General features: G+C 33.3%; 2 protein-coding genes across 2 annotated transcripts; both read left to right on the top strand.

Annotated features, from left to right (window-relative positions):
- Positions 1–232: 232 nt before the first annotated feature.
- LOC132724181 (MAM and LDL-receptor class A domain-containing protein 1-like) lies at positions 233–8049 on the top strand (the record flags this gene model as incomplete). Its single annotated transcript, XM_060708998.1, is given in 12 exon segments — positions 233–367; positions 684–893; positions 2719–2790; positions 3235–3384; positions 3751–3911; positions 4264–4456; positions 4842–4985; positions 5416–5675; positions 6203–6293; positions 6885–7025; positions 7375–7637; positions 7942–8049. Coding segments are annotated over 12 exon segments (1913 nt in total), but the record flags the coding sequence as incomplete, so codon positions are not given.
- Positions 8050–8176: 127 nt separating this feature from the next.
- Positions 8177–17506, top strand: LOC132724182 (MAM and LDL-receptor class A domain-containing protein 1-like). Its single transcript, XM_060708999.1, has 9 exons — positions 8177–8336; positions 8705–8795; positions 8909–9141; positions 9694–9879; positions 10202–10292; positions 10602–11026; positions 15599–15713; positions 15998–16255; positions 17302–17506. The coding sequence occupies exons 1-8, from the start codon at positions 8184–8186 to the stop codon at positions 16135–16137; spliced, it is 1434 nt and encodes a 477-aa protein (XP_060564982.1). The 5' UTR covers positions 8177–8183; the 3' UTR covers positions 16138–16255; positions 17302–17506.
- The last annotated feature ends 1959 nt before the right edge of the window (positions 17507–19465 follow it).

The following is a 19465-nucleotide window of genomic DNA, read 5'->3' on the forward strand; positions in this document are numbered from 1 at the left end:
CTTGAGTGCATTGATATATTCCTACTCTGATCTTTTATTGAGTTAACAACAGATTTAACCACTAATCTGATAAGAATTAGATAGGTCAGGGATCTATGCATTATGACAATCTACAAAATTGAATAGAAACAAAAAAAATCTGTTCCTACACTACTATTTAGTGTTGTATTAATGCGGTGGCATAGCATTTTTCTCAAATGCAATCTTGTTTATTCTGTTTCCTGTATTTTAGGGCACTACATGTATATTGAGACTTCAGCCCCAAGGGTAGCTGGTAACAAAGCATGGCTTGTCAGTCAACAGTTTAACCCCTCTAAGACTACACAGTGTATTTCTTTCTGGTACCATATGTATGGAACAACTATTGGTATGTCTCCTAGCCTTATAATTTCATTTTAAATCTGCACCTATATTTTGTGTGTTGCAACATGTATATATTTTCTAGATATATATTAAGGTCTTAGTAGGATAAAATTGTATTCATGAATTACAGCATTTCACTCAAAGTTAATAATATAACTGCAAATGTAATGATATTACGTTGTTTCTTTCTAAGGTGCACAATGTAAATTTGAAATCCTACTCTTTTTCTATTTTTTAAATGTTTATGTTAACAAAGTTCAGCAAGTAAATTCATAACAGTCAGTTTCACATATTGACTCAAAAGCAATATACATTTTCAGGCTCTTTAAATGTGTATCTCAATGCATCTGGAAGCATGACACAATTGTGGACCCAAACTGGGAACAAGGGAATTAACTGGTTACAAGGACAGTTCCCATTACAGCCAGTTAACTCCCTTTACATGATATACTTTGAAGGGGTTAGAGGATCATCATATTCAGGAGATATTGGTTTAGATGATTTCACGTTTTCACAATCATCCTGTGGCTGTAAGTTGTACATAAGTCATTATACCCCCCACCCTTAGTCTTCATATTTGGCAATGGAGGTTAGTCATGATTAGTAGATGACCCCTATTGATTTTTAGGTCACTAGGTCAAAGGTCAAGGTCACAGGGGCCTTGACTTCAAAAAGCTTGTCCGCTCAATAACTTAAGATTCCTTTGACCTACAGTCCTCATATTTGGCATGGAGGTTAGTCATGATTAGAAGATGACCCCTATTGATTTTGAGGTCACCAGGTCAAAGGTCAAGGTCACAGAGGCCTTGACTTCAAAAAGCTTGTCCGCCCAATAACTTAAGATTCCTTTGACCTACAGTTGTCATATTTGGCATGGAGGTTAGTCATGATTAGTAGATGACCCCTATTGATTATGAGGTCACCAGGTCAAAGGTCAAGGTCACAGGGGCCTTGACTTCAAAAAGTTTGTCCGCCCAATAACTTAAGATTCCTTTGACACACAGTCGTCATATTTGGCATGGAGGTTAGTCATGATCAGTAGATGACCCCTATTGACTTTGAGGTCACCAGGTCAAAGGTCAAGGTCACAGGGGCCTTGACTCCAAAAAGCTTGTCCGCCCTATAACTTAAGATTCCTTTGACCCACAGTCTTCATATTTGGCATGGAGGTTAGTCATGATTAGTAGATGACCCCTATTGATTATGAGGTCACCAGGTCAAAGGTCAAGGTCACAGGGGCCTTGACTTCAAAAAGTTTGTCTGCCCAATAGCTTTAGATTCCTTTGACCCACAGTCTTCATATTTGGCATGGATGTTGATCATGATTAGTAGATGACCCCTTTTGATTTTGAGGTCACTGGGTCAAAGGTCAAGGTCATAGGGACTTTGACTTCAAAAAGTTTGTCCACCCATAAACTTAAGATTCCTTTGACCCACAGTCTTCATATTTGGCATGGATGTTGATCATGACTATAAGGTGACCCCTATTGATTTTGAGGTCACTGGGTCAAAGATCAAGGTCACAGGGACCTTGACAAAAAAAGCTTTTCTTCTCAATTGTTAAAGAATGTCCTGTCCGCAATGTATTGATTTTGACATTTTCACATTTGAAGCATGTAGAATACATAACTTAGCAATGCACTGGCTTAGTAACCTCAGATTTGGCAGGGAGGTTGTCCTTGAGCTTTAAATGGCCACTGTTGATTCTGACAAAGTGGTATGCGGGGGTATTCACGCCATGATAGTGGCAGTTCTAGTTATTGTAGATATTATAGATAAAGATAGAAAGGCTTAATTTTTATGAACATTTTATAAATGATTTTATTGGTTATCTGATTATTTAACAGTAATTTAAAATTCTGAGATTAAGAGATCCCTATGGAGTAGTAAAAATCATACTGTTAAGTGAGTCAGTTGGTAAGGTATTGTCCTTTCCCCAGAGCAGATACTATACTTGAAAAAAAAAACAACAGACAAAAGACAAATATAACTGGTACCTATAGAATTTGTAGTGCTATACCCAAGATATGTTAAGATCTTTGTAAGATGAACAAAATAAGTAAAAGTGGGACAAACAATCAACACAGGATGAGTTATAAGGTTTATTTAATGATGATAACCGACGTTTCGACTCTCACAAGTCTTTATCAGGGTTTCAAAATATCAGAGTGTTTTTTTTAGGGAAGTTATATTTTAATAAATAACTTTTATTGGTGAAAAAGAAGTAAATTCTCTTTAAGCTTTGATGTAAATATATATCCGAAGATTTATACTAATTATATATTGTCCAATAAAAGAATGACTTGAATGACCTCTTTTAAATTTGCTAAATGTACACTTTCTACGATATTTCAGACCAACCATCCAATGGAAAGCCTGGCAAGATTAGCACCACTCCACAATCTAGTACTGTGTTACCAACATTCCGTAAGTACTTTGGCTATATGCTTAAATATTTTAGATAATTATATGTAAATAACAGTTTGTACCTGAAATAATGCATGGAAGGGCACCTGAGGTCTTCCTCCACCAGTAAAGCTGGAACGAAACCATATTAAGTATTCTGTGTCAGTGTGACATAAAACCCAATCAAAAAATGTAAATTAACTGGCCAAAAAGAAAGCACAAATCAAACATTTAACATTTTCACAGTTACTTTGTAATGATATTTTTTGCTTTGAATTTTTTATATTTGTTTATTATGAGTATAAGGGATTTTCATATTAAACTAATGAAAATAATCAGCCAGCAGGTCAGACCCTGATGAGATATTATTATGTGACCAGGCTTTATACTAGTGGCATACGATTACGCAAGTAAAAAATTACAGTTAGCATTCTAGGAGTTAAACCAGACTATTATAACTTTCAGAATCTAATTCCAAGTATGACTGTAGTTTTGAGACTGGTAGCTTGTGTACATGGACACAAGATACCACTGATAACTTTAACTGGACATTATCTCAGGGACCTACAGGCACCATGCTTACTGGACCAATAGCTGATCATACCACAGGCACAGGTAAGTTATGATGAAAACATTTCAGTATTGTTGATAAAAAGTGGTGTAGCAGTGTGAAACCTGTTGATACTCATCATTTGTAAGATTTTAAAAGCTTAAAAAATCAGTGATTGAAATAATTACAAATAGAATGGATCTGCTGAAAATATTGAGTCAAGTAATTTTGTTTTATCAAGTTATCATGATTTTTTATGTTTTCAAAGAAAGGCAAAGGTATGAACATCTTTAAAGCTATATTTAATCAATCATGTAATTTATTCTAGTACATTATTCTTGTAAAATTTTCTGTTATATTTTTAAAAACATTAGTGGTGTTAAGGTTCCAGTAAATAATGCAACATTTTGTACAAAACAATTTGTTTTTAGATAAAGGATGGTATATCTATGTTGAAACCTCATCACCAAGGAAACCTAATGATAAAGCTCGGCTTTTGTCTGCACAAGTTCCAAGCAGAAATGCATACTGTCTGAAATTCTGGTACCATATGTATGGACCTCATGTAAATGCACTCAACATCTACAAAAAGGTACTTGTTTATAAAATCTTTTAACCTTTTTTATGTGTGACCTTTTTTATTAACATAAATTATTATTGCTAATAAAAGCTTAATAAACACAATTTTAATTGATAATTTTTTTCGTGGATATGCATGATATAAGAACAGATTTAGAGCATCATTATAAACCTATTACAATGTATTACATTGCATTTCTTTTTCTTTTTTTTGTTATCATAAAAATCTAAGTATAAATGTAGAAAATTACAACCAGTATCTGTTCATGAACCTAAATAAATGTTTAAGATCACTATTATGTTTTAAAATTGTTAATGGGCATTTGAATAGGGTTCCATTTTAATCATGAATATTAATGTTATAGACAAGTTCTCTGGGATCACCAATCTGGACTAAACTAGGCACACAGGGTAACCAATGGAAATCTGGACAAGTTAATATCCCTGCATCTACTACAAACTACAATGTTGCCATTGAAGGTGTGGTTGGGCCTGGTTACCGTGGTGATATAGGGATTGATGATATACATATGGTACCCGGAGCTTGTCCAAATCAAGGTAAAAATTATTTCATGTTCTCACAAAGTTTTGGTCATGTAAACAAGGTGTGAGAGAGAAAAAAATCCCCTGCCTGAACCAAATACCAAATACATTTTGTATTAAATAAGCTTTTAATTATTAATGATTTAAAAAAAAAAAATGAAAGTACCTATATGATACAGATAAGTACAGAAAAAAAAATATATTCACAACTGTTGGACTTGATCTGTTTTAAAATGTAATAGAAATAATTAATTTGTTGAAAAAATTATGATCTGTAAGCAAAAAGAATGTATAACAACATTTTTACAGTGTATTTTACCTTGTGCATTTAAATTATCAAAAAAAAAAGTTTCCATGTTAGAGAGGAGAGGAGATTTATGGTAGATATTATTTGTTTCAGGTGGAGTAGCTTGCTCATTTGACACTGATCTTTGTGGATGGGCTCAGAGTAAATCGGATGATTTTGATTGGACACAGCGAGCTGGTTCCACCTCATCTAGTGGAACCGGTCCCACTAACGATCACACTACAAATACTCGCTCAGGTGAATTTTTATATTTGTTTATATGAAATTTCAAATGCAGTATATGGCTGAAAAACTGCAGACTTATAACTCAACTAAAAATGTACGGGATCCAGGATTAAGCTTAGGTACCATCAACTTAAATTACCAAATGTTCCATCAGATGACTCTTTAAAACAAAACTTTGACTTGTGATAAAGTGTGTTACTGAAAACCAATTATTGAAGAACATACATATAGATTATAGATCATAGTTTCATAGCTTACTTAGCATGTAGCAGCGTTTCAGTGGGGATAATTATAATTATTCAGTCCTTTAACTTTTGGCTTTCTTTAATTCCATTTTGGAACTGTCAGTTATCAAATATGGGTATATCAAGATGTAAATATAAAAATAAGGAAAGCTGTTAACCATAGAAAGTTATTGAAAGTGAAATTATTTTTGTTTTAGGTTCCTACATATATATTGAATCAAGTTCACCAAGACGACCAGGACAGAAGGCGTGGCTAGTCAGTCGTCAGATTGGCTTTACCTCACCACAGTGTCTGAACTTTTACTACAACATGAATGGTAAACATATAGGTAGCCTGAATGTGTATGTGAAGACTGGAGCTATGTTACCTTCAGCCCCAGTCTGGTCACTATCTGGACCTCAGGGACCACAATGGGCATTAGGCCAGGCTACAGTGAGAGCTAACATACCTTACAGGGTAAAATATTAATTATATCACTTGTTAGTGTTATTGGACTTAAGAACACATATATGTTTGTATTCAAGTTATAGCATACATGAAATGATTCGTTTTTAAGAGAAATGTGCTGATCTTGTAGGTAATGAAATTTTTATTATTATGTGTTACACACTCCAAAGTACACAAATGAGATATCCATACAGTAATGATAATGCACTGCTTTTCCAGTTCAATGCAAAAGCATCTGTTACTATTCTATGTATTTTTTGTCTCAGTTTATATGGAAGGAATAAAGTCAGTGTTTATATATGTTGAGGTTGGGGTTTGTGGTAGAAGAAACACTTAATCAGTTTCTATATTTATTCACTCACTGGTACTAGAAGAACCTGAATGTGTATGTATGAAGACTGGAGCAAAATAAACAATAATAAGACAAATGACAAAGAGAAATATTTGGTCTGGCCTTTAAGAGAAATTACCTTAAACACTATGAATAGAGAACTTGATTATTTTTAACCTTTTCTACATATAACTATTATTTTCAGATTGTGTTTGAAGGTGTGATAGGAAATGGTTACCAGGGTGATATATCTATAGATGATATCAGTATGACAAACTCAGCATGTAAACTACCAGGTAATGTCAAATGATAAATGAGTCGTACCATGACAAAACCAACATAATGGGTTTGCGACCAGCATAGATCCAGACCAGCCTGCGCATCCGCGCAGTCTGATCAGGATCCATGCTGTTCACTTACAAACTCTATTACAAGTAGAGAAACTGATAGTGAACAGCATGGATCCTGATCAGGCTGCGTGGATGCGCAGGCTGGTCTGGATCCATGCCGGTCGCAAACCAATTATAATGGTTTTGTCATGGCACGGCTCAAATTTAGTTAAGTTTAAGTTTATTGTTTTGGATGGTTACTTAGAATTACTTGTCTATCAGTGCTATGGGTTAACAGCCTGTCTGGAATATTGAATTCTCATCTGTAGTAGTGAAATTAGATGATTTAATCACTCAAACAACATAATTATTTTACTTGTTTGCTTGTTTGTAACCTTAAAAAATTCTCAATACTGAATATGATATCAGTATAAACATACATGTATATAAACATAAGTGAAATAATTCTATATCAGTGACAATAATGAGAAGAAGGTCAATGACTGTTGTAATCTCTATGCTTTCAGTATGAACTTGACATACCAAAATTATTTTCAGGAAATTGTGATTTTGAGGGAGGTCTGTGTACATGGACTAACCCAGGTGGTATAGATAATTTTGACTGGGTGCTGGGACGTGGTTCAACAGCTTCACAACTTACAGGACCATCTACTGATCATACTCTTGGAAATGCAACTGGTAAACTAGTGTTAATTGATGCTTTTAATATATAGAAAAAAGAAAACTTCATGTAAACGTTTTTTTAACAACATGTGTGCTGTTTTTTGCCTTCATTCATATGACATGCATGTTATGAAATTATTACTTACTTTAAGGTACAAATTATTTTTGTCACAGTATCTCACAAGATACTTCAACTTGATTGTAAAAAAATGTCACAAAAAAAGACACATTCAAATACAATTGTATCTCAAATCTCCATAAATGGTCTAACATTTTCACCATTATTATTTTAAAATTTCACTGTTCTTGAGAACTTGTTTATGTACTGTTTGATATGAATAAATTTATTGTTACTTTTATATAGGACAATACGTATTTATTGAGGCATCAGCTCCAAGAAAGCCTGGAGATAAAGCTGATCTTAAAAGTTTAAAGTTTGCCCCTACCCAGCCTAAATGTGTGAATTTCTGGTTCAACATGCATGGTAGTAACCTTGGAAGCCTTAGTGTGAAAGTGGTACCAGCAAATAATACCAACAGTAGTACAACAATATGGCAATTAGGACAAGACAAGGGCACAGCATGGATCAATGGACAAGTTGCCTTCTCAAGCAAAGTGCCGTTCTATGTGAGAATCTACAGTGTTGAATTTTTATCCTTGCAAAACATCTGTAAATTGTTTTTTTTTCTTTGAAAGTTGCATGGTATAACAGTATTTATTAGTCTTTCAAATCCATATCAGTGAATTAGACCTTTGCATATTTATTTTATTCTGATTATTGTTATCAAACTTGGAATTTGTTTCTGGATTTATAAGAACTTATTAATAACTAAAAGTCCCAATATTGATATAATGAAAACCTTTAACTAAGAATAAAGAGTTAACCCTTTTTTGTAATGGAGTTGTGAAATTGTTTTTTGATTTTTTGTAGATTATATTTGAAGCTGTGAGAGGCAATGGTTACCAAGGTGACATCGCTCTTGATGATATATCATTTACAAACTCTCCATGCTTGAGTAAGTAATAATACTTCACCTACATTTACTTTATGAATTATGGCGTTCTTTGTCAATTTTTAGGTGTTACAATTGAGTGCACGTCTACTTCCAAAACTTTAAGTACAACCTCTGATTACCGCATCAGGGAATCATTCAGTTTAACTTCTGGTACCATATGTACGGTACCCATGTCAATACACTTCTAGTCTACCTGAAACCAAGTACTGTACAAGGTCTTGGAACCAATATTTGGAAACAAATTGGTAACCAAGGGAACAAGTGGATACTTGGGGAAGTTACAATAGCACCATCTTCACCTAGCTACAAGGTACACTGTCTTTCAGTTAAACAGTTTGCAAGCATGTCAGTTCCTTTCTTTAATTAACAACTTTTTTCAGGTATGGTTAACATTGTATTCAGTTTTTGATACAATAAAAGAAACATCTACAATAAGTCGTTTTATAGATGTTAAGTTCTTTCAAGAGTTATTTTATTCATTGCTGATCAGTAATTGACCAAATGTGAATTGATGTATTAACTGACATGCCTAAATATACTATGAAAAATGAAGTAAAACCAAGAAAATTGAACATTGCTTTTAGGCTTTTCTTTTTCATTTCTTTCAATACATAGTTATTCCTTTAAAAATGGAAAAAAAATGATATGTTTGTAAAGATGATAGACTCTGCTTTTCAGGTTATATTCCAAGCTCTACGAGGAATCAGTTACCGTGGTGACATTGCTCTAGATGATATCAGAATGTCTTTAGGAGCTTGCAAACAAGCAGGTAAGATACTTTAATATGATTTGTATATGACTTCATATATCTGTTAAAACATTTTATTGAAGTGATTATTTTTTTTATTTATCATTAACCAACATGTTCAATTTCTAACACAGCTATGACTTGTGACTTTGAGCAGAGCTCAATTTGCAACTACGTACAGGACCAATCTGACACACCCAACTTTGACTGGACTTGGAAATCTGGTGGTACTGGCTCAGCCAGTACAGGACCACCTTCTGATCACACTACCGGAACCCGAACTGGACATTATATCTACATTGAAACATCAGCACCAAGGCAACCAAATGACACTGCTAGAATTTCTACACCAAACTACACACCACAGGTTAATAATATATACACATAACAAGGATAAAAAGTTTATAAATAAGATTTCCTTGTGAAATAAAATTCTAAGTTGTTTAAAGGATAGAATATATTATATATTACTAGTCATCGCTTGAATAGTGAAATTGACATATCTGATAAGATTTGCATACTCTTCTAAAGAAGTCTTATTATGAATTTTAAAATAAGGTTTTGTTAATGATGATGGAAGAGTGATTACAAGAATATGCAGATTTGTACTGCATTTTAAGCTCCTTATTAAAATTTCTAATTTCATGCCATCAGGCATATCAATATTGACAGTGTTTAAGTATGCCTTTTATTACATGTACTTAAAAAAAGCTAGGACAAGCAATGGAAGATAAGCTTTGTATTATCTTTTGTCAAATATATGGTAAAAGTACTATGCTTATAGATTGATTGGCAATTGGGTGCATCTGCCAAAGACCGCTTATCTAGTTAAAAGTTGCTTGTCATTTTATATCTTTTCCCAGAGATAAGCATTAATAACTGGATTTTAATCAGTATAATATTTCTGTTATATTTTTAGAGTTCTGCCCCTGTGTGTGTCAAGTTTTGGACACATATGTTTGGAGTTGATGTCAACACACTGAATGTATATCTTGTTAACAGTCAACAGCCCTCTAAGAGAAACCTAATATGGACACGTTCACTAAACCAGGGTAATGCATGGAGACAAGCAGCTGTCACTGCTAACCCTAGTGGTCAATACAAGGTATGCACAATTAATTATTGTATGCTTTGTATAATGAGCTTGGTCTGCTATATATTTTGATGTTTTATCCTTATTTGTAGAGGTATAAAGATAAAGCAAATTAAATTAAATAAATCTAAAATTGGGCTGTACATTATAGAATCAAGCATGTTCAGAGTAGATAGAAAATGGCATGTCCTAAGTGTGGGTCTGAAAAAGGATGGTTTGACATTTTACTTGCTTACTTTAATGTAATAAAGCATTTGAAGTTAAGCAATGTAATAATATGACTGTGAAAATTGCAATATAAAGTCATAATGCAGCAGCATTTGTTTATTTCCAGATTGTGTTTGAAGGAATTAGAGGAAAAGGTTACCATGGTGATATAGCAATAGATGATGTCTCTATCTCAAATGGGGCTTGTAGTGGACAAGGTTTGTAAAAATTGTTATAAATATTTGTAAGATATAACTATCTGTTATTTATTTGGTTCTTACTTAATTGATGCTCATTATGTTGAGAGACAGATTTTATTTTCAATCTTATTTTAAGTCACTGATATTCTTTTGAACAGACAAATTTTGAAGAAAAAAAAAATTATTATTTTTTAGCCTGATATAAAAATCATTGTGAATCTTTCTATAATGTCATAGGATCATATGTTTAATCTAGATTTTTTTAACCAATGACTATAGGCTAATTATCTTTTTTAAAAACAAATGTATACATTTATAATTGTACAGGAGACAAATGTGACTTTGAGAAAGATACATGTTTCTGGAAGAACATAAACCAAGGGGATGATTTTGATTGGTTAAGATCTCGTGGGAAAACAGGCAGTTCATTTACTGGACCAAGTACAGATCACACACAAGGAACCAACTCTGGATACTACATGTTTATTGAGACAAGTGCCCCTAGGGTTAAAGGTGACAAGGCAAGGCTTATCAGTAAGGTTTATCCACCGTCAGGACCAAAGTGTTTCAACTTTTACTTCTACATGTATGGTGCTGACATTGGATCTCTCAATGTTTACGTTCTGACCAACGCCTCATCATCAGCTTTCTCCTCGGAAGCATTGAAATGGACAATGTCTGGAGAGAATCCAAACAATTGGGAGCAGGGATCATTCAATCTCACTTCCCAGTATACATCAAACCCATATGAGGTATTTACTTTCGAAATGTTGATGCATTAGAAATAACACTCTTAGCTATCTTAATCATTTAGTAATATATAAGGTTTACATGTAAAATTCACCCGAAACAAGGCCATAAAGGTCATATATATTTTTTTTTCGTAAAGCATGATTATTATTATCATGTAAGCTAAAACTACGTTTCGTTATTAAACTAATATCATATTTAAGAATTTACTGAATGAATTTGATACTGAAGCTTTGAAAGAACTGTACTGTGTAAGCAATTAATCTCTCAATACTGTTTTATATGTATATTTCACATCACACTCATGCATTGAGTACCCATTCGTTATATGTACACATGCCAGTATTTATCACAGCCTGAAGCATTGGTTTGGATAAGTCGTTTAGTCTTTCAATATGTTGTTTTCTGATTTTTGTTTACTGCTCAAGAATGTGATAAAGGCTATGTCGGTCTTAAAATAAAAATGATTAAAGGGCAGATTGAAATAAATTCAATAATTAGCATTTTCAAAAACGCTACAAATCGCCATTCAACTGGTTTTCGAAAAACCTACTCGTGAAAAAAAACTCATTCCTGAACAAAAGAGCTGATGTTTCTTCTCTTAACAGAAATATTCCATATATTGTTTACCCAGTAGCACCCACACACTGGGTTCAAGGTTTGCATATGATGAAAGTACTTTAATTCTATATAAAGCTAACACGACAAAAATATGGCGGATGGCGTGCACAGAAGGGTTCCCTTTTTGAGTTTTTTTACTTTCAATTTGTTATCATGTGGCATTAAAGTATGCATTTTGAATGGCTTATGGAGAGAAATGGTTGAATCTTGTTAATTGTTTATGTTGCCATCCAGGAACAGCAACTATAACAAAACATCTAGGTAAGGTAATGTAAACCTGTGACTTGTAAGAAAATTAGGGTTGACTGGGTTGGAGATCACCCTGGAGACATTCTTTTTGATTTAAGGCCTTTTATGGATTCTACTGCAAAATAATAAGGCTATGAGCGTATTATGCCATGATCTCATTTGACTTGGAACCTAGTTAGGTCAAGGCTATCGGTAATTTGAGGTTGGAAATTCAATAGCAAACGCAACTGTAACGCTTTCATTTTAAGAATCAGCTAAATCGCAATTGAGAACCTGGTGAATATTTTAAGTTTTGGCAAAAAGGGTAAATGCTTGACCTGAGAAAGTTGTTAACATTTAATAACGTGGCTTGTTTTAAAACAAGTCTATTAGGACAAGTGAACTATAACGAGTGGCTTAATATTAACTTTTGTCATCCCAACACAATCAATGAGGCCAACTCATCGGTCAATAAATACCAACAGGACTATTTGTCGATATTTTTGGGGGGTAAATGCAGAAAATTTATGGTGGTTAGGGAGTAGTGGTGGAGTAGTGGTGGTAAGAACTGATAAACAATCATACGGTCATACCAGTCTTCTGATTACCCTCCTACAACTTTTATATGGGAGCTCGCTCTCAGATTAAATAATTTTGCCGTTGATACTGAGTGTCTTGGGGACTTAGGTTGAGTGATAGTGGTGGTTATGGTAGCTATAGGAAGGAGTATGTCCAAGTGAGTAATGGTGGGGGAAGAGTAGTTTAAGAGTGGCTCAACCTCTGACCATTTGGTAAATGTTGGGAGTAAGGATAATTGCAAGAAAAGCGGTGCCTGAATTATATAAGTATACCCAGTGATTTAGTGGATCATTACCTTTAGAAACAAATTACCCAAATTATACACGTATTATGAGTTGTAGTAGCCATAATCAGACCTTTGGCAAATTACTTTAGAAAATAAGTGATTAAGTCACAATTATTTCTTATTCTTTTACAACAGTTACAATGAATTACTCTAACTTTTCACCAGAGATTTACAGAATAACATTATTTTTTCGTGGGCAATTATGATAACTTCTGATTACTTTCTATTGTCTCATTTAAAAATTGGTAAGACCTAGCTATTTTGTGTTTTATTAACAAATTTGGAAAATATTTGAATAACAAAACCTATGCAAATATGAAATATTTATTCAAATACTTTTGTGTGTAATAAAATGAATGTATCACATAAGTGTGATAATACAAAGCAAACTTTTTTATTTGAATTCGGTACGTATGTATATACAATTTCATGTAGCAGAAGTATTGTGTTGAAGGATTACAATTACAAAAGTCTTGGGCAATTTTAGCCTGGATGTGCATGTTGTAGTTTATCTGTTTGGCTGACATCATAGTTGAACACTTTGTCGTAACCTACTTTGTGCAAGCTTCAAGTACAAGTTACTGTTATTAAAAAAGAAAGCCAATACGTTTGCAAAATAAAATTGCTTATAATGTTAATTATTCATAAATTGCGTGGTATAGGGTTTCTTGTGAAGAAAATAAAACGAGCATTTAGCAGAATTTGAAGTCATAACTATGACATCTCATTCGATGAGAATGTCACAGGGCGTTTAATATTGCTCATTCAGCCACCGAAAAAACTTTTTTTCTTAGTCTGGCCAAGAGTTCGGAGGTTTTTGATTCAATATGAGTTTTATAATATGCATTTTTAATTAACTGTGAAATATTCGGCGCATTAGCACTTGCAATTCAGAGCTGATGCATTTTCACTATGACATTATGGATAGATAACTCAGCCATTATGAAAAACACATCCATTACGAGAAAAGTCGGCCGTTATAAGATTCAGACATTCTGACCGAATGTTTGATATGGCCATTATGAAGCTCACGCTAAACATTGAAAAATCCAATGCCATTTCATTATTTATAATAATTAAAGGTTTTCATAACTGTACTCTTATTTAGCTTGAACGCTTTGGCTTTATAACAATGTCATTATGAAAACAAACTCCAATTATTGACATCATAGTAACACAGCTTTTCCCTAATGTTGTTGCTTTAATGGGCCAATAAATGAAATTTGTAAGTATCTGGAAAGGGCATTTTAACTGGGATCAAAATATAAACCTATAGATGCTCATGCATTTCAGCTTGTAGATATGTAGATGTGTATTTAGGTGATGCATTAGTCTCAAGATGAAGCCTCATTCACTGACATCTGACTTGGAAACCAGTGCATGCATGAGATGATAGGATTGTTTGACAGTAATAAGACATCCTTTAGTGAAGCAAAATTAAAGCTAAGCTGTTATATAAGTGTTATTGGTTTTAAATTTCTAATGACTATATTAATCATCCTCCTTAATATTTCCTGAATTTCAATATCGCAATAAGTGAATTGCATTGGGCAGCTCTGAGGAGTAAGAAATTTCTCAGGTGGTTAGTCAAGTTTAAAAACCTTGTTGAAAGAAATACTGGCATATAGTGCTGTGCAAATATAAGTAGGAAATTGAGTAGCCACTCTATATGCTTGCATAGAGTGCCAGATAAAATACATGAAAGCTCTACATATTTAGCAGATAGGGCAGGGACGAGTGTAGTGCTCGCTGCTTAAACCCTAAATATAGTGATGGTTCAAAGAAGTAGGGACTTTCTAGAAATTTTATCTCTTACATTCTAGTCTCTTATGTTTAAATGCCTTAAAATATTCAGTACTATCTTTAATATTACTTCTATATTACTATTATATTGGCCTATAGAAAAATGTCCGCCATCTTGGATTTTCGGCCATATTGGATTGATTTTTTTTATTCTGTTTTGGTGTCTATTTTGTTTTTACCTAAACATGCTTTGTGTCAAATTTCAGGCTTTTCCTATCTTTAAAAGTTTTATTTGATATATCATCCATTTATGATCAAGAATTTGGCGCTTAAGAAAATGTCCGCCATCTTGGATTTTTTTCGGTCATATTGGATTGGCCTTTTTTTAATTCTGTTTTGGTGTCTAATTTGTTTTTCCTAAACAAACTTTGTGACAAATTTTAATCTTTTTCTTTCATTAAAGTTTTATTTGATATATCATCTATTAATGATAAAGAAATTTGGCGGCCATTTTAGTGGTCATTTTAAGTGGCTATTTCAATGGTCAAGATCAAGTTTTCCAGTTTGGTATCCACCTTTATCGGATTCAGCATACCTTAAATAGGTAAAATACACCAAGATACCACTTGTACTACAAAATGCCTCTAGCATCTTATAGAGAGCCAAATTCTCAAAATCAGTCCTGTCTAATTGACTTTTGTGAATTTTGAGTGGTCCATTTAAAGTTAAAGAAATTTCCACATCAAAATACAAAACATAAACTACCTACAGTATAGAACACAAATGTGCAGACAGGCCTAGCTCTATACTGGTGGCAAGGACAGTTCACTTTCTGTTCCAGCAGAATATTGGTTAAGGCTTGGTTATTTCTTATGGAAAATGTTATATTACATTATTTCTAAATAGAAAAGTACTTGTTTATAGAGTATGAGTTACAAACAAACAGTGTTCATATGTAAAAAGACAAAACAGAGATGTTATTTATTCTATAAATTCTGGTGTATTTTTTTTTTTTAAACTTTCTTTATAATTTAATCAGTCTGTAATGAGAGTTTCATAAACATTGAATACATAAAGGCTGCAATAGGTTAACAAGGCAAATCTGTGTTTGTTTCAGATAATATTTGAAGGAATTAGAGGGAAGGGTTATAGAGGAGACATTGCTATTGATGGTACAGCATTAGTTGATGGTGGATGTACACAATTTCCAGATAACTCTCAACCAAGTCAATGTAAGCTTACAATTATCACCCTTTCCTTCAATAACTGCACATGACCTTTTTTCTATAGTTATTTTGTTAATAAATTAATAATAAAGATTGATCGCTGAACCAAATTTAGATTTTTTTTTTCCTTAAGTTAAAGGCAATTGCCAATTTTTGTGTCTAGTCTAATGGCTGTGTTATAGATAAATTATTTTGCAGGGAAAATATATACATTTTAGACAAGTCTTGAAGAAAAATACATTTGTGTCTGAAGTTAAATGGTGTTAATTTTAATTTTATTTTTCTTGTAGCATCACTTGGAACAGTCACATGTAACTTTGACTCAGATTACTGTCAATGGATTCAAAGCACCACTGATCAGTTTAACTGGTCACGCATCAATGGCTCTACCTCCAGCCAAGGTACCGGTCCCTCTAGGAGACCATACTAGTGCTGGTCAATCAGGGTATGGGACAGGATCATACATTTATATAGAAGCGTCTGGGCGACACACACCTGGTGACAAAGCTGATTTGATGACTCAGATCATACCTAGCACTTCTCCACAGGTAAAAAATGCATATTTACATTGTATATATATTTTTAGCTTGACTATTCGATAAGAATAAGTAGAGCTATTGTAGTCACCCGAGCGTCCGCGTCGGCGTAACCACTTATGTTAAAGTTTTTGTAATAGTTCAAATATTTTCAAAGTCCATTGACATATGGCTTTGAAACTTTGCACACTTGTTCACCATCATGACACCAACCTGTAGACAGGAGGAGGTAACTCTATCAAGCATTTTGACAGAATTATGCCCCTTTTTCGACTTAGAATTTATGTTAAAGTTTTTGTAATAGTTCAAATATTTTCAAAGTCCATTGACAGTTGGCTTTGAAACTTTGCACACTTGTTCACCATCATGACCCCAACCTGTAGACAGGAGGAGGTAACTGTATCAAGCATTTTGACAGAATTATGCCCCTTTTTTCGACTTAGAATTTACGTTAAAGTTTTTGTAATAGTTCAAATATTTTCAAAGTCCATTGACATATGGCTTTGAAACTTGGCACACTTGTTCACCATCATGACACCAACCTGTAGACAGGAGGAGGTAACTCTATCAAGCATTTTGACAGAATTATGCCCTTTTTTTCGACTTAGAATTTACGTTAAAGTTTTTGTAATAGTTCAAATATTTTACAGGTGTAGGTAACTGTATCAAGCATTATTTTTTACTTTCAAGCACTAGAATAGTCCAGCGTTGCTGTCCTACCGACAGCTCTTGTTTTATGCTTGTTTACCTCTTCAATATATCCTGAAGGTTATTTTACATATAAAATCAAATGGATGAATAATGTTAAATGATTTTTAGGCAAATATAAATGAATAGAAAACGGAAACATTTTGGGGCTTACCAAAATATTGTTTTACTTTTGTCATGATGTGATTTTAAAAAAATGTAAAATGAACATAAACATAAGAGTATATGTCATTGGTTAGTGTGGGGATAAAATGTATGGATCTTTTACATAAAGATGTTGATCCTGTTAAAAGCAGAATAAAAAGTTTTCATGTTTATTTATTGAAACTTTTTTCTTACTTTAAATTCAGGGCAGATGCTTTTCCTTCTGGTATCATATGTATGGTGGATCTATAGGGAAATTAAACATCTACAGTATATCAGGGGGACAGCAGACATTACTCTGGACGAAATCTGGTACTCAAGGAAACAAATGGCAACAAGCAAGTCTTAACTACGTCAGTAAAACTGATTTTAAGATGATGATAGAAGGAACAACAACAGGTGGTTACCGTGGTGATATAGCTGTAGATGATGTATATCTAGAGTCAGTACCCTGTTCACAGTCAATTGTTATCACAAAGACAAGTAAGTTTACATTAAAACAAATAACAATCATAAAAGAGTTAAATACCATGTTAAAAAAAATCCCCACAACTGTAAAACACAGTTTTCATCCCATTTGATAGTTTAAATACCTTGCTCTGAGACATCCTGAACAGATTTATTTCCATATTATTTTTAGTCAGCAACTGTCATAAGAAATTGCCTTTTTGTGTTTACTGCAGCTGGTATTACAAATTGTAGATATTTGATATTTGTTTACATATAGACTTACATGATTTCTAAGTAAACATTAAATTTTGTAGTATTTCATTGATTAATCACTTTTGCATTAAGTTATGGTCTAGATATTTTTAAAACTTATCATAATTTTTAGCTCGACTTTTCTATGAAAAGGGGAGCTATCCTACTCGCCCCGGCGTCGGCGTCGGCGTTAGCGTCGGCGTCGGCGTCACACCTTGGTTAAGTTTTTCGTACCACCCCACTTTATTTCAGAAGTATTACAAGTATGGCTTTGAAACTTACCATACTTGTTCACCATCATAACCTCCATCTACAGACAAGAGTACATAACTCTGTCAAGGTTTTTGACAGAATTATGGCCCTTTTTTGACTTAGAAAGTGTATTGAGCTTGGTTAAGTTTTTTGTACCACCTCACTTTATTTCAAAAACCATTGGAGGTATTGCTTTGAAACTGACCATACTTGTTTACCATCACGACCTTCATCAACAGACAAGAGGACATAACTCTGTCAAGGTTTTTGACAGAATTATGCCCCTTTTTGACTTAGAAAATACATTGAATATGGGTAAAATCCACTTATTGCCTTAACCCTTTGAGATATTGCTTTGAAACTTTTAATGCTATTTCACATCATTACCCCCATCTGTACGCAAGAGAAGGTAACTCTGTCAGGGATTTGTTTTTTAAAAATTAAGGCCTTTTATCGACTTAGAATCTTGGTTAAGTTTTTTGTACCAGTCAACTTTTTTGACTGAACTGGTTGAGATATTAAATTGAAAGTTGGAATACTTGTTTACCATCATGGTCCCAAACATGGGCAGGAGAAGGTAATTCTGTTAAGGATTTTATTTGAATTATGGCCCTTTTTGACTTAGAAACTCAGTTAAAAATTTTCATTCTTGTCCACTTGTTGACCTAACCATTTGAGATATTACTTTGGAAGTTGGAGTTTCGTATGTGCCATCATGAGACCTATCTGTAAGCAAGAGAAGATAACTCTGTGAAAATGTTTCTTGATTTGTACTTAGAAATTCCTAGTTAAAGTCTTGTGTGCCCTTAACTGTCAAAGTTTTGTTTTATAGGCAAGCACTAAAAAAGTCGAGCGCGCTGTCCTTCTGACAGCTCTTGTTAAGTACATTTTGTAAATGTTATTTGTTATGAAAGGTATAGATACTATCAATGATTCAGGGTTTTGTTTTTAATTTATCTAAAATTAATTGAGAATTCTTACAATTATTATCTATGAATTTCAGAGACCTGCACATTTGAGTCTGGACTTTGTGGTTGGACACAGGACACAACAGATAACTTTGATTGGACACTAAATGGCAACAAGACAACAAGTTCAGGAACAGGTCCAACCACTGACCACACCTTCCAAACTGGACAAGGTAAATTTCATTTATACCAAGATTTTTATATCAAAGTACATTGATAACTTAGAAATATAATCTAATTTTCATTTTTTTCCCATCAAAAGTGATGCATAATGCTTTTTTTTTCTTAAAGAATATGTGATATGGAAGTTTTTTGGATTAGATGAAAGTTCATTAGAACTGTGAAGTGATCGTGAATGTGTCTATTTTTTGTTACATTTAAAGAAAAGAATACATTGTACTAGGTTTGCACATTCTTTGTAATAGATTTGATACTAAATATTGATATT

Source organism: Ruditapes philippinarum, unplaced genomic scaffold, assembly GCF_026571515.1.
Source record: "Ruditapes philippinarum isolate M1 unplaced genomic scaffold, ASM2657151v2 ctg13534_1_1_1_1, whole genome shotgun sequence".
In the NCBI taxonomy this organism is placed as follows: domain Eukaryota; kingdom Metazoa; phylum Mollusca; class Bivalvia; order Venerida; family Veneridae; genus Ruditapes; species Ruditapes philippinarum.